The sequence below is a fragment of the Sminthopsis crassicaudata genome, chromosome 5, assembly GCF_048593235.1.
Source record: "Sminthopsis crassicaudata isolate SCR6 chromosome 5, ASM4859323v1, whole genome shotgun sequence".
In the NCBI taxonomy this organism is placed as follows: Eukaryota; Metazoa; Chordata; class Mammalia; order Dasyuromorphia; family Dasyuridae; genus Sminthopsis; species Sminthopsis crassicaudata.
The window spans coordinates 98,569,499-98,584,243 of NC_133621.1; the positions used below are offsets into that span (position 1 = coordinate 98,569,499).

Sequence of the window (14,745 nt, forward strand, 5' to 3'; positions counted from 1 at the left end):
AAGTGTTTGTAAGCAATTATATCGTGTCATAACTGAATTCATGGCTATTAGACTGCCTAAAAGTAGAAAAGCATTTCCATTTAAGTTCTCTATCAGCCTATTTCATGTTATGTTATAGCCTAACAAAAAAGAGCAGGTAAGACCCTTGCAATTAAGATTTCCCATGTTTGTTTCCCAACATTTCTCCTTTCCTCAGAAAGCTAAATCAATGGCATTTCATTACCACGATATACCTCATCTTATGCTGGCCATAAGGTACAATCAGCCTCATCTAATGGGCCTCTTTCTTTTGCCAAGTTAACTGTTATCTCTTAGAAGAAGTTGGCATTTTCCAACAACATTGTCAATGAAGTTCAATTAATCTGTCTCCAATCAACCAGATCTTAGGGTGCTGGTATTTGGTTGTTCATTTGATTTCACCTATTAAAAAACTTGTCCATCTCATATGAGGGTTTATAAAAAAAGTCCAGAAATTATTACACATATGAATTTTTCTTCTGATAACTTGTTACCTTCACATAACAGTAACAATTCACAAAACCTATCCATAGTGACTTGGTCTAACTTCTCTTCCTTAGTGCACAATCCAGCTATCATGTAACTCAATTATATTGTTCTAAACTTTTGTAGAACTTCAGTTCCATATAGAGTTTATTCAAAGTATCAGCAAACTTTTATGTATATAAGTATTTAAAAGGTGGCAAAAACTTTGCCAATAAAATTACTGAAAAATTATAATGTTGACTCACAATATCAATGTTTCAATCAATTATCAAAAAAGAATATAGTTGACCAAGCAATTTAATCAAATGAGGTATAGTTCAATTGTCATAATAGCAGATATAAAATTTAGTAATGGACAAACTGTATTTAGTAACTTCTATAGTAATATGAGCAATAACAGAATAGGTAGCATTCACTTTGATAACAGTAAATATCAAGCAAACTATTTCTAAATGCTCAGGGAGTACATAGATTCTTACTAGGTAAGATCTGAAAATAATTCAATTCCAACACCAGCAGAAGAAAAATATAAATTATCTTGCCTCATAATGAAAACCCAAACATCATAGTGTTCAGGATTACTGATATATAAAATATCCCTGAAATTTGTCACCATTGGGATTAATTCAGATTCAATTCAAATGGCAAAACAAATAATAAAAATCATAAAATAATTTAGAAATTAGTTTAAAATCAAAATAAGAAAAAATCCCAATAATAATTATATAATGAGATTTGGAGTAATATTGAGGGAAGAGAAAAATAATGATCCCCCAAAGAAATTCCCACTTGAAATACTGACTACTCTAACCCTACTACCTGAAAACCAGATTTGTTACATTCCACCCCTCTTCCAGGGTTTGGTCATAAGAAGGATTGATTTGTGTAATCTCTACCATCATCTCTAATCCTACCAATTGTGTTCCCTTAATGTTTGATATAGTCAGTCAACCTTAATGGAAAGTCCTGAGAAGCTTCTGAATTTAATATAGCAGGTCCTCTACACCCCAGTTCCAGTAACTAACACACTGATTTTTACAAAATAATGTTTATTTTAAAGCATATTCCAAAATATATGAGAAATAATCTGTCCCTCCTCCCAGTTTGTCCCAACATCTACAAAGGAAAAAAGAATTAGATTCATAATTTAGCTCAATCCTTATGTCATTTCCCCAGTTTCAAGTCCAAAGTACTCTCCTACCTCTGGGCTTGAGGCCTAGTCTTCCTAACTTCTAAGGGTTTCCCTGACAGCATGGCAACTTTGAATCCTGGCTCCACGGTCACTCTGGTTTAATTCTGGGTAGTTAATGCCTGTACCTAGAGACTGATAAGGACAAACGAAACAGAGACATAAGGTCATTTCTCAGAGTCATGAGATAAAAGGAAGAACAGGAAAAGGAAGTTCCCTTTTCTTCCTTATCAGTTCATTGCATGGGACTTGTACTAGGGATTAACCTTTACTTTCTCGGTAAAGACTGAGACTGTTCTGTACTGAAATGTAGATGCTTTGAATATAGTATTCTGAATATGTGCAGCAAGGTCCCCATCACATATGAATACGATGGAATAACATTTCACTATGAAAAGTAATGGTAGAGACTGTTTCCAGAAAACCTGGGAACATTTGTATGAAATAATTCAAAGTATGAAATGAACAGAACCTGATAATTTATACATAATAACAGTAATAATAATGATGTAAAAAAGTTTCTTAAAATACTTAAATTTTTTGATCAACACAATGTCCATGATTCTGGATCTAGAGAGGGCTGCTCTGCTTCTGAAACAGATGAAACAAATATAGAATAAAACACATTTTGACATAGCCTATATAGGAATTTGTTTTGTTTTATGTATATTTGTTATAAGGCTTTTGTTTGTTTTTTTCCTAAGTAGGAAAGATCCCCCTTTTTGGGAAGATCAAAAATAAAAAGGAAAGAAAAAACTGCTTATCAATTTAAAAAAGAAAGTACTATGTAATCTCTATCATTATACTGTCATCTTTATCTTTCTAGCATTCAGCACAGTGTATGGTATATAGTGGTGCTTAAAAAATGCTTTTTGATTCAATTTCTATTCACCAAGTTTAGCACATTGTCTTGAACCTTGTAGGTACTTAATGGTAATTGATTTCTAAATGTCCTCAAAAGGGATGACCTCAGTGACAGTGCAAGATATTACTGTGGAGTATAAATTAGCACAGTAGTACAAGTTAAGGTAGCTCCAAAGAACAGTATCCATGAGGCAGCCTTAGAGGATAAGGCTAAAAATGGAAGAAAGACAAGTATTTAATCAGAAGAGCCTCATCCTTGCTCTGCCACTAACAAGCTGTGTGTTCTTGAAAAAATATCTTTTTCTGGGCCTTGATGATATAATGCAGGCGTGGGGCTGCAAAAATGGTCTTTGAGGTTCTTTCCAGTTCTAACAGTCTATACACTATGAATTTAAGGATCAAATCTCCCTGTAATATCTACACTCAAAATAAAAATGTTTTTGTTAAAAAAAAAAGAAGAATTAATCACCAGCCTTTCCTCTCCCTCTGGATCCTCTGTAAAAAGTGACAATCATTCTCCTGTTTTTCCCTCTTGCCATACCCCCAAGAGATATAAAGGAAGTTATAGCCATTGGCTGTTTGGGAAAATCACTTTAGGGCACTCTGCCCCTTCATATTCTCTTTATCTGTTTTATATGTCTCAATCTTTCTGTATCCCCCCCTTCTTCTCCCCTATACCTCTGTAGTTGATAATTTCTCATTGTGATTGTGTTCTCCCCATTCTTTAATCACAATGATCTAAACCTTCTATGGACCCATCACCAAGACATTTTTAGCCTCAACCCCAGGTAAGGAGGATCCTTAATTTGAGACAACACAGGTAGAAGAGAAAGATTTGAGTCACTACACACACACGTACACATTACCCTTTCCAAAAAAGAAGGAATCTAAGACAGTAGATGCTCTTTAGTTAATTTATTCTGAGTCATAGCATATTGCCCCACAATAAAGAAACATAATTTTTCAATGTATAAAATATGTTGAGTGGAAAAAACATTGGTGAGGAGGACAAGAGATTTGGAGTCTAGTCCCATCCCATGGCTGTGATTATGTGTTTGATCAAGAACAATCTTTGATCAAGATTTTTACCTTTAAGGGCTTTTATTTGTTTAACTATAATAAGAGAGGGCTTGCACCAAATTGTCTATTTTTACTTCTAAAAGTATGTAATTCTAAACAGCTTATGGGAGAAGGAAAGGGATAGATGGAAGAACAAGATCCAAAAGAAGGAAAAAATGCTGACTATGGACACGAGAACTTCTAGGTTCTAATGATATGCATCAATGTCTACCTTATATCATATCCATTTATATTCCATATTCTTCCTATTGGATTTAAATGTTCTTTAGGGCAGAAAATGTTTCATTTTTCATTCTCATACTCCTGGAAGCTAGCATAGCTGCCTTGTACTTTGACTGTAGTGCTTTAAAATGCTTGTTCTACACTAGATTAAATTTGTAATATCCTTTCTGGTTAAATGATTTTATTGTAATTGAATGAAAAACAAAGCTTCTCAAGATAGAAACTCCTGTGGATTAATGTGAGAATGGAAGAATCCAGCTATTATTTTAGTGCAAATAGAAGTTCTCTGCCTTCCCTTCTGCAAATTCCCAACACCCTAATGAGAGAAGAGCAATAAGGATTCAATAGAGGTTTTGTTTTTTTTTTTTAAGCAAATAAGTAATATGGCCAAACTGATTCATTAAGAAATTTATTTTTGCTGCATTGGGAAATCTAGATTACAAAAGAGAGAATCCAAAGTCCTGGAAACCAGGTAGAGGGCTACTAAAAATTCCATGTACAAAGAAAATAAATTAAGGTGGTGATCATGTGAGATCAGGTAAGAAATTAGCTGTTGAGATGGTAGAACTAACAGGATTTTATGATTGATTAGATGTAGAAATTAGAGATGAACCCAAATCAAAGATAACTCCATGGGTTTGAGCATGGATAAATTGAAAGATATTGGGGAATTTAATAGCAACAAAGAAGCTATTTTAGGAGAGGCAGATTTAAGATTATTAAATGGTAAGATTATTTGGGGACAGATAGAATTTTAGGTACTGGTAGTAGAGATTTCTGTTCAATAGTTGATATGGGACATAAATATAGGAGGGAAATACTGAATATATAGATTTGCAGATTGTATGCTTGGGGTGATCATTAAAAGCACAAAAGTTTATTAGATATTTAGTATTAGAGAGAAAAGAGGAGAGGACTAGAACAGAGCCCCAAGATATAACCTACACTTGTTATATAAAGAAAAAAAATTTAAAAGACACAAATAAAGTAAGAAAATAAACAGGAGAAAGAAGTTCAGAGGAAGACTTTCAGAAAGAAAGAAAGATGGTGGTTTACCAATTCAAATGCTTTTGGAGGCTCGATGAGGATTAGCCCAACCACCACCAAAGGATTTAGCAATTAAAAGATTACTATTGACTTTAGTCAATATTTTATTTTTAGTATGCTTCAGTAGAGAAGTAGAGATAGAAGTCAACTTGCAAGGGAGTGAAGAGTAATTGAATAGAAAAAAGAACTCACTCCCTTATTTAATAGATGAGGTCCAGAGAAGTAAAACTTATCCCAAGCCACTTCACTGGTAACTGTCAGAAGTGAATCTAGAAATCAGACTCCCGATGCACAGTGCTGTTCTTTCCAATGAACTATACTGTTTCAGACTAATCCTGTATTGATTACATTGAATTTCTTCACCTCTCTGCTGTTGCTCATATTTGGGAAAGGCAATGGAGCAGAACAGAAAGATGCTTTTCCACAGAACACCTTAACTAAAAGAAATTTCTTGCTAACTCTCCCCCAGATTAAAGAAATGACATTCCAGATGAACTCATTCCTCCCTGATTCTGTTACTTCTGTCTTTGTGATCCAGTTTGGGGCACAAGTATATTGAAACCCAATATCCTAATCAGATGACTATACAAGTTTAAACACGATAAAGATGTTTTAATTGCATAAATGATATCCTGAGTGTCTTCACTCCTCCTGGTTGCCTACTTATTTACCATGTTTCTGGCACCTAATAATCACTGCACCCAATTGCAGGAAAAGTGAACAATTTTCTGACATCATTATTATGAAGGAGAACCTTCAAGACTAATAATGATACCATCTGGCCCCGTAGCACAAATTTTTACTAAAAGTATTTAGTGGAAGGGAAATAAAAATGTTACCTCAAAGGCAGTTTGAAAATAAAATATGTGTTTGATTATAACTCCCTAGAGGAATTGGACTATACCATTTTCCATCTTTGGAAAGAGGTTTCATAAATGTTTGGTCAACTGCAGTGAATTGTTCTTTATAGAAAAGATGATGATGTTTTTCAGCATAAGAGAGCTAGTGTCTAGAATATTTATTAAAATGTGATAGGACAGTGATTTTTGCACTTAAAAGCAATGAGGTTACTCTTTTGTTTTTTGGAACAGAAACAATCTCCCTGCCAAAAATTTCTGATGTTGAGTTTTATGCTGTTTCTTTGAAGCTAATTCTTCTCCTTTGCTGTGGTGGGGAAATATATATTTTAAAAGCCCTGCTGGTCCTGGAAAGTCTTTCTTTAAATATACCAAAGGTAAAAATTCAGCTAGAGAATTGTAGGAACACATAGTAATGATTGTGCAAAAAGTTCCCTCTAGGAAAAAAAAAAAAGAAAACAGTGGAGAATATGCTGAATTTTTGCTTTCCTCTCCACTGGGTTCCTATTCCTTTGGTGATTTTTGAAAAAAACTATATGAAATGGTAATAATTGTACCCAGTATTCTTAGTCACAATTATGAAACAAGTTGTCAATAAATCATCAAAATAAGTGTTTCTGAGTCTTAAAAAAACCATCTTGTGGATGAAATTGCTTACCTAAGTGTCAGGAGGTCAATGGTCACTTTTACCCCCATTCCAAAAATGTTCTGTAGAGAGGTTCTGAGAATTGTAGGGTGGGTCTTACTTACAAACTAAGCAAACTGACAATCTATAAGAGAAAGAAGCATTCATGTCTTAATGCTTAAGCAAAAATGCAGAAACAAAAGGTTTTATTATTTTGTTGTTGTTGTTATTTTTAATACCAGATTTGTATATGAAGCTTCCAGTGAGGAACTTCCTCTATCAACCAACCTGATTTACCATTTAGAGTTTTAGAGTATTGCCTGGGACACTGAGAGTTTAAGTGACTTACCAAGGGAAAAACATATGACCACAATTTATCTTGGGTTTTTATTTGGTTTTTTATTGCAGTATGTTTATTTTTTTTTTTTAAACACATATTGCTTTATAAATCATATTGGAAGAGAAGAGTCAGAGAAAAAGGGAAAAAACCATGGGAGAATTTTTTTTTAATAGAAAAAAGAAGCACAGCATTGTGTCAATTTACATTAAGTCTCCTTAGTTCTTTTTCTGGATATAGATCGCATTTTCTATCCAAAGTCTATTGAGATTGCTTTATTGAACAACTGAGAAGAACCAAGCCTTTCATAGTTGATTATTGTACATTCTTGCTATTATTGTATACAATGTATTCCTGGTTGGGCTTCACAATTTATCTTGAATTTAATTCTTGGATCTCTGGGAAGCTCTCTAGTCACTACATTTGTGATGGATTTCATTATTATAACTACTATATTTTGTTCTAAGTATAGTTGGGTCAGTGAGGTGGCACAAAGAATAGAGTACTGAGCCTGAAGACTCATCTTCTGAGTGTGAATTTGGCTTCCGACACTTACTAACTGTGTGACCCTGACCAAATTATTTAGCCCTGTTTACTTCAGTTTCTGAACTGCAAAATGAGCTAGAGAAGGAAATGGAAAACACTCCAGTATCTTTGCCAAGAAAATTCCAAATGAGGTCAAGAGTTGGATGTAAGTGAAAATGACTGAACACATTGCATATCTATAGAGTATTTCTAGGTCCATATATGCAGGTTTTGCAGATGAAGAAAGAACATGATGGGAGTCATGTTCTTTCTTCATCTGCAAAACCTGCGTATATGGACCTAGAAGGTATAAGAGAAAGGGGCACATAGGGCACAACTGGAAGTTGTGGAGAATTATCTCCTAACTTTATGCTTCATAATGAAAAGGAAGATGACTTTAATAATATATGATATAGGGAAGGAATTAAGTCAGTATTCCTATCCTTCTGAAGTTTCTCTGACTAGAAAGGGAATGTATCAATTAATGGTTTTAATTCTTAGTATTTGAAAATGACTGTCCTCACTCTTTAAGGATAGAGAACATTAAATAACAATATGATCTTATTGCTTATCAATAACCACGCCCCAATGTTTTAAAGATAAGAAATGTAAACAGGAAAAGGAAAACAGTCTTCTGTCCCATTATTTAGTTAGTATAATTATATAGTTGTGGGTTTGTTTGGGGGTTTTTTTGGGGGGGTCTTTTTTTTGCTATGTGGTTTTATGTAGCTCTAAAACAATTTCTGGACTTACAAAAGTCTTCTGATCATTAAATTACATGATATTATTGTTTATATTATTACCATCTCTTGATCTTACTGATCACTCTAGTGTATTCTGTATATAGAAAAAAAGAAATGATTATCTTGTTGAACTCTGTTCTGGTCAGACCACATCTTAAGTAATGGGTTCAGTTTTGGGAAGGAAATTTTAGGGAGAAAATTGATAAGCCAGAAAAATGGAAAAGTGAGGGTATAGGAGTGTTATCAACATGGTAAAGAGCCTCAAGATTATGCTATATGGGAATCTGTTGAAGAAACGTGTGATGTTTGGCCTGAAGAAGATTAAACCAAGTAGATAAAATAATTGTCCTCAACATTTAAAAGATGGCTATAAGAAAGAAAGAATGTATTTGTTTACTAAGAGCAATGAGTGGAAGTTAGAGAGAGGCAGATTTCAGTTCAATGGAAGGGGAAAAAAACTTTATAACAATTAGAACTATCTAAAATGATATAGGCTGCCCAATTACATTCTGAGATAATCATTCTCAGAAGTCTTCAAGCAGACAGGACAACCAACTATCAGGAAAATGCTATAGAAAGGATTCTCTACATCAGATAGAGAATTGAAACAAAAGATCTCTAAGGGCCCTTCCAAACCTATCATCCTAGGTTTCTATGATTTGCTAACTTAATGGGCAGATTGCATTTCTCACATCACTTTAATAGATAAATAATTCATAATAATAATTAGTAAATTTAATAAATCATAAATCCAATTAAAATGGATAAGGGGAAGGAAATTATTGGTCTTGGTATAAAGGACAGTGAACAAAATTCACAACTTTGTTTTTCTGGGTCTATGTATCACTACCTTCAATAACAAACACATTTTTAAAATCCTTTTTTTTTTTTTTTTAAACTGGCCAAAATTATATTACTTTTACATGATGGTTTTTTTTCTAACCAGGCATTTATGCCCAATATAGCCTACCTATAATACTGTCAGGATTCTTCAAATGTTACATGAAAATAGAATAAATAGTAATTTCCTTGTCATTGGAAGGTTTTAATTGAGGATATAGAATCACTTGTCAATAATATCATCAAGACAATTCTTGTTCAGTCATGAGTTGCAAAGTGTGGTGTCTGTCAAAGGTACCTTCTAGTTCTGATATTCTCATATTAAATGACTCAGTCCCTACAAAAATAATATTTTTATCTGTCAAATTTGGAATAGATGGATGATTTGAAAGTTATATACAAACATATATATACATATATATTCCAAATTTTTATCACCATTGCCTGAAACTATTAAATTGTTATTTTAATTTAATATTATAAATAATATATTATGAAAATTTTAATTATATAAAGTATATATATATATATATATAGTATGATTCTAAATTAAGATAATCAGGAATACTGATAATATTCCCAATTCATCATGTAGACTTCTGGTCATTGAAAGAATTCTGGGCTAGTAATCAAGCAGAAGACCTGGGTTTTAATCTTCGCTTGACACTTAAGTAACATGTGACCCAAGTCTACTATTTCTTCATCTGTGAAATGGGAGGGGGAGGGGGAAGAGGCAGGGATTGAATTAGATGAACTTATCGACCTAAATTTCTGGGATTCTAGGATGAGAAAAACAAAACTTACAAAAAAGAATAGCTCAGTCCTGAATCAAAAGGTAGGAATTAGAAGGAATAAACAGAAATATGACCCATGATCTTTGAATTGCTAACCACAAACATGCAGCACAAAATAAGCAGAAATGTCAACCCAGAACATGAATGAATCATGAAATATTTGCACAAGTCAGAGTTATATTTAGGGAAAAGGCAAGGATAAGGTAATGAAAATGGGTGGGTGGGGAGTAAATTGAGGAAATGAGCCACGAGTTTATTTTGTATAAGTAGAATGAAGTGAAGGCTCCGAAACCTACTGTTGGAAGGGACTACACAGCTAAGTATTATCAAGGGAACTGCAGACTAAATCCTTTGATTCAAATCCAATGGCTTTAATACTAAATCTAGAAAGCTTTCATAGGAGAAATTCACTTTACATAGCACTTGAAGTCAAAAAATCTTTGAGATAAGTGGATGTTTGTTATTAAGTAAGCAGGTAGCTGATACAGTAAGTGTTGGCGTTGGAGTCAGGTTAAATCCTGACATGCTTTCTCTGTCACCTTGGGTAAGCCACATACATACTTCTTTGTGACTCACTTTACTTAACTATGAAGTGGAAATAATCACAATACCCATTTCAACAAGGTTGTTGTAAGGGTCAGATGGTATATAAAGTGCTTTGTGCTAGCTATTTACCATCCATCATCTCTCTTTTACAGATGAATTAAGAATCAAGAAAATTAAATGATTTGCCATGGTCATATAGCTAGTAAGGGTCAGACTTCAGATTTGGAGGCTCTTTCTACTCTACCACACTTCCTCACATTAAATTGCCATATATTCAGTGTTTTTTTCTCAGGAAATTTGTCCTATAAATCTGCCCTCATTCTTCTTCCCTTCTCCCAACATCACTAGATTTAGAGCTAGAATGGGTCTTAGAAAACATTTGATAAAACCTCTCTCACTTTACAGATGTGGAAACTGAAGTCTAGGGACAAGTAACTTGTCCAATGTCACATAGCTTCTAAGAGGCAGAGCAAGGATTCAAGTCCAAGTCATTTAACTCCAAGTCCAGTGATGTTTACACTGACCATGTTCTCCAAATTGACATCTTCCTCTTTCCCCATAGGCACCTCTGCTACTAGCTGCAGTACATGGAGGGTACATGGAATGGCACAGAGATGTCTCCTGGCTTCTATCTGCAAGGCTTTTCTGAATTTCCTCGCCTACAGCCTTTCCTCTTTGTGCTTCTGTTAATCATACATCTGGCCACCCTGAGTGGAAACCTGATCATCCTTGTGTCTGTGGCCTCAGTGACCTCTCGCCCCCCAATGCTGCTCTTCCTGTGCCAGCTGTCAGCTATTGAGCTCTGCTACACACTGGTAGTAGTGCCCCGCTGCCTGGCCGACCTGGCCAGGGCCCAGGAGAGGGGCAGCCCCATCTCCTTTGTGGGCTGTGCAGTGCAAATGCAGATGTTTGTGGCCCTTGGAGGAGCCGAGTGCTTCCTGCTGGCAGCTATGGCCTATGACCGCTATGTGGCCATCTGCCACCCTCTACGTTACCCTGTTTTGATGACTTCAGGGCTCTGTGGGAAGCTGGCTATAAGCTGCTGTCTGGGGGGACTGGTGGTCTCCCTGTTTCTCACAGCAGCTATCTTTCGAATGCCTTTTTGTGGTTCCCACCTGTTGATTCACTTCTTCTGTGATGTCACTGCCCTACTGCACCTTGCCTGTACCAGGAGCTATGTGGAGGAACTTCCCTTCCTGGGGGCCTGCATTATATTATTACTGGTGCCCTCTTTCCTGATTCTGACTTCCTACGGTGCCATCGTGGGTGCCCTGCGACGTCTGCATTCATCTGGAGGCCGCAGGAAGGCTGCATCCACGTGCGTCTCCCACTTGGCAGTTACCCTACTGCACTATGGCTGCGCTTCCTTCATGTATGCACGGCCTAAGACCAGCTATGCCCCGAAGCGGGACCGAACGCTGGCACTTGTATATACTAATGTGACACCCCTCCTCTACCCACTCATCTACAGTTTCCGCAATCGAGAAGTCACCACAGCCATACACAGGGTACTGAGTTTGAAAGGAGATGGCCACGGGTGACCTGTGTCCTCCCAATCTAAGGAGAAGCAATAGATCCTGGAGTGGGGGAGATGAAGACATTGTCCTTCTTCCAGTCTTGCTCTCTCATTTAAACAATAGCACTTAGTGTTCAGGACTGGGAAAGGAATGGACTCAATTATCCCTTCCCAGAAAATTTACTGCTGAATAATGGAGAAGACTCAATCCCTAAGATTTCTCCTTACATTAAAGAAATAGGACATACACACATATATGTATTTATACATACACACACAGATACACACAAGAACTACTTAAAAGTCTAAAATGTGCAAATGACTTAGCTCAGACCCATTATATTCCTATTAAAAGAACATATGTGGGAGCAGGCAGGGAACAGCAGGGGTGGGGAAGTGAAGGAAAATTAGGATAGACAATGGAAGGAGGTGAGTTGAGTGAGCCCAGCTTTCCTGGAGGAGATAAGTTTTCTGAGTTAGATTTTTTATATGTAAGTGATGTATACCAATTGGTCTTCAAGTCCTTAAAGCCTCACCTTCAAACTGAATGAAAGGTGCACTTTGTGAGAGCTTAAGACTATCAAGGTGAAAAGACCTACCTCACAATTGTGTTATTTTCTCTTCCTTGAAGTTCTGTTCCCTTAACTCCTGGGGCTGAAATAGGCTGAATCCAATTTTTTGGAGATTTCGTTCCTCACTGCTTATTCACTAAATTTGCTATATTTACCTAATGGTAGAGGGAGGAATAATTCCTTCCAGATGTATGCTAAAATTGGATTCTGGTAGTGATAGACAGTATTGGACTGAGTCCAGGACAGCCCTGAGTTTTTTAGCATACTTCTTTCTGTTTTAGTCAGCTTTTTTTTAATCCTCTATTGAAAATGCCTACCAATTCCAGAATCGTTAAGGTTCAGGGGATCCCGAGTTGAATTCCACCCTGCCCATACACTTTGCTTGGTTCCCATTACAAGGCTCTGGGACCACAATGAAGGAAAGTAGCCCAGAGTGGCAGAACACTTTAAAGAAAAGAAGACTAAATGTGAAGGGAGAGCACCCAGGTTCATATCCTGGTACTGTCACATGCTAGTTATTTGACCTTGGACAAGTCACAGTCTCTCTGTAAAAATATCTACAAGATGAGGGAATTGAGCTGAATGATTTCCCATATCCCTTCCAGCTCCAAATTTTTGATTCCTTGCTCTTTAGGTCACAGCAACAAGAGGCCTTAGAATTAGTCCATTCTCTGAGGGCCATGAATTTCATAGATATATTACTAGTATCTCTTTATCTGACAATATTGACAAGTTCAAATTCAGTTTGCCAGAGAATTGGTCCAATACACAAACTTGAAACCAGAAGCCATGAATATGTGGAAATAAAATACATTGATTGGAAAGGATTCAAGTTGTATATTTAGTGAATATTTCAAGAAATATAAAGGAATAATTCAAAAATTAGCAGAAATGTATACTGAAAATTACCACTCCACAAATTGATAGTAATCTCCATTGGGTTCTAAAATGAAATTTTCTCCAAAATCTTAAGAATATCTTGGCTCTGATCAATTGTCAATAAATACCGGTCCTTTTTTTTTTTTTTTTTTTTTTTTTTTTGGACAGAGATCCAAAGCTCAAAGATTAACATGGAGTTATAATAAATATAAAAAAGTAATCAATAACCAATGAGGTTGATCCTAGTGTTGTAATCAAATCTGTGCAAATTAACTTAGATTCCAGGAGGAAATAAAGGGCATATTGAGGTAATATATTTTATTAGCAAGATAAACAGTTCCTGATAAAGTCTTAAATATTTCAAAATATACAAGAAAGGGTTACTATCTCATTCTGATCTATAAGGACATTATAATAAGGAACATCAGATATAATAGAACTTCAATGCAACCATTGTTCCAACTACAGATAGCAGCTACCTCATTTGTTAGCAGGGTAAAAAAAAACCCTAATCTAATCTAGTATGACCAAACTTCTACCTTTTTTATTCAAGACTTTATCCCTTTACCATAGTTGCCTTTCTGTTAGCTTTTGATGGTTTGCAAGAGTAGGTTGGAAACCAGACTTAACTATATAGAGCAGGAAAGGAAAAAAGTTAGATAAGTTCAAAAAAATCCTTGCAGGAAAGCACAGCAAAATTATACACATTGATAATTAAGCAGCAAGTATAGGCATTGAAATTAGTTAAAAATTCTTCAAAGTGCTGACCCAGTTTCAATTCAATATAGATTGAAATTTCACAAACTGCTGTCATGGATCAAAACTAAATCAATTGTCAGTAAAAGAGGAGAGACAAGGAAGAATCTAAAACATGATTTCAATATGCTCCAGTGAAAGAAAAAAAACAACTATCAAATTCTACAGCAGATAATATTATATTTAGCTATGATGAGCTTTCTATCTCTCTTTTGTTAAAGTATAGTACAGGAGCAGCTAAGTGGCAGAGTGGATAGACCACCAGACCCAGAGTCAGGAGGATCTGAATTGAAATCCAACCTCAGACACTTGACATTTACTAACTTCATGATTTTGGGCAAATTACTTAACCCCAATTTTCTTACAAAAAATAAATAAAAATAAAGTGCAATGCAGTAGAACACCGAAAAGATGTTTTAGAGTATTCTACTTTACCCAGGATCTTTTTTCCCCCCCATGGGCTATAGACAGAGAAAAGGAGGTTCAGAAAAAATCAGATTATAGCTTTATATGTTCAGATAAGACATGAATATAGGTCAACATAATTAAGATAGGTTTTCTGAACAAAGAAAACTCAAGCTATAACTTGAATGATACATATGACTTAGACAAGGAATTAGAACAGAATTCAAAGCGTTAGAAATTAAACATAAACATTAGCAATTAAAATTCAGGTCTACATTTTGGTCCTTTAAAGATCAGGTGTTTTGATTTAGTGTGATTTTTTGAAAGGGAACCTTGGTAATGAGAAATGAATGGAGAGAAGGAAAAGAAAAGAACCAAAGAGACAGAAGAAAGACATATACTTTAAAAAAAAAAAAAAAAGAAGAAGAAGGAAAAAAAAAGAAA

The 14,745-nt window shown here is 35.3% G+C and overlaps 2 protein-coding genes across 5 annotated transcripts in view; one reads left to right on the top strand and one right to left on the bottom strand.

Moving 5' to 3' along the window:
* LOC141542936 (olfactory receptor-like protein OLF3) overlaps nucleotides 1-14,745 on the bottom strand; it is a 207,317-nt gene that overhangs the window by 88,981 nt on the left and 103,591 nt on the right. The window lies entirely within an intron of this gene.
* On the top strand, nucleotides 10,761-11,975 carry LOC141545220 (olfactory receptor 10AC1-like). The gene has a single exon (XM_074272243.1). The coding sequence runs from the start codon at nucleotides 10,761-10,763 to the stop codon at nucleotides 11,712-11,714; it is 954 nt and encodes a 317-aa protein (XP_074128344.1). The 3' UTR covers nucleotides 11,715-11,975.

What these genes read in the sequence shown, in the direction of transcription:
- LOC141545220 (XM_074272243.1), top strand. Translation starts at nt 10,761, where the DNA reads ATGGAGGGTACATGGAATGGCACAGAGATGTCTCCTGGCTTCTATCTG.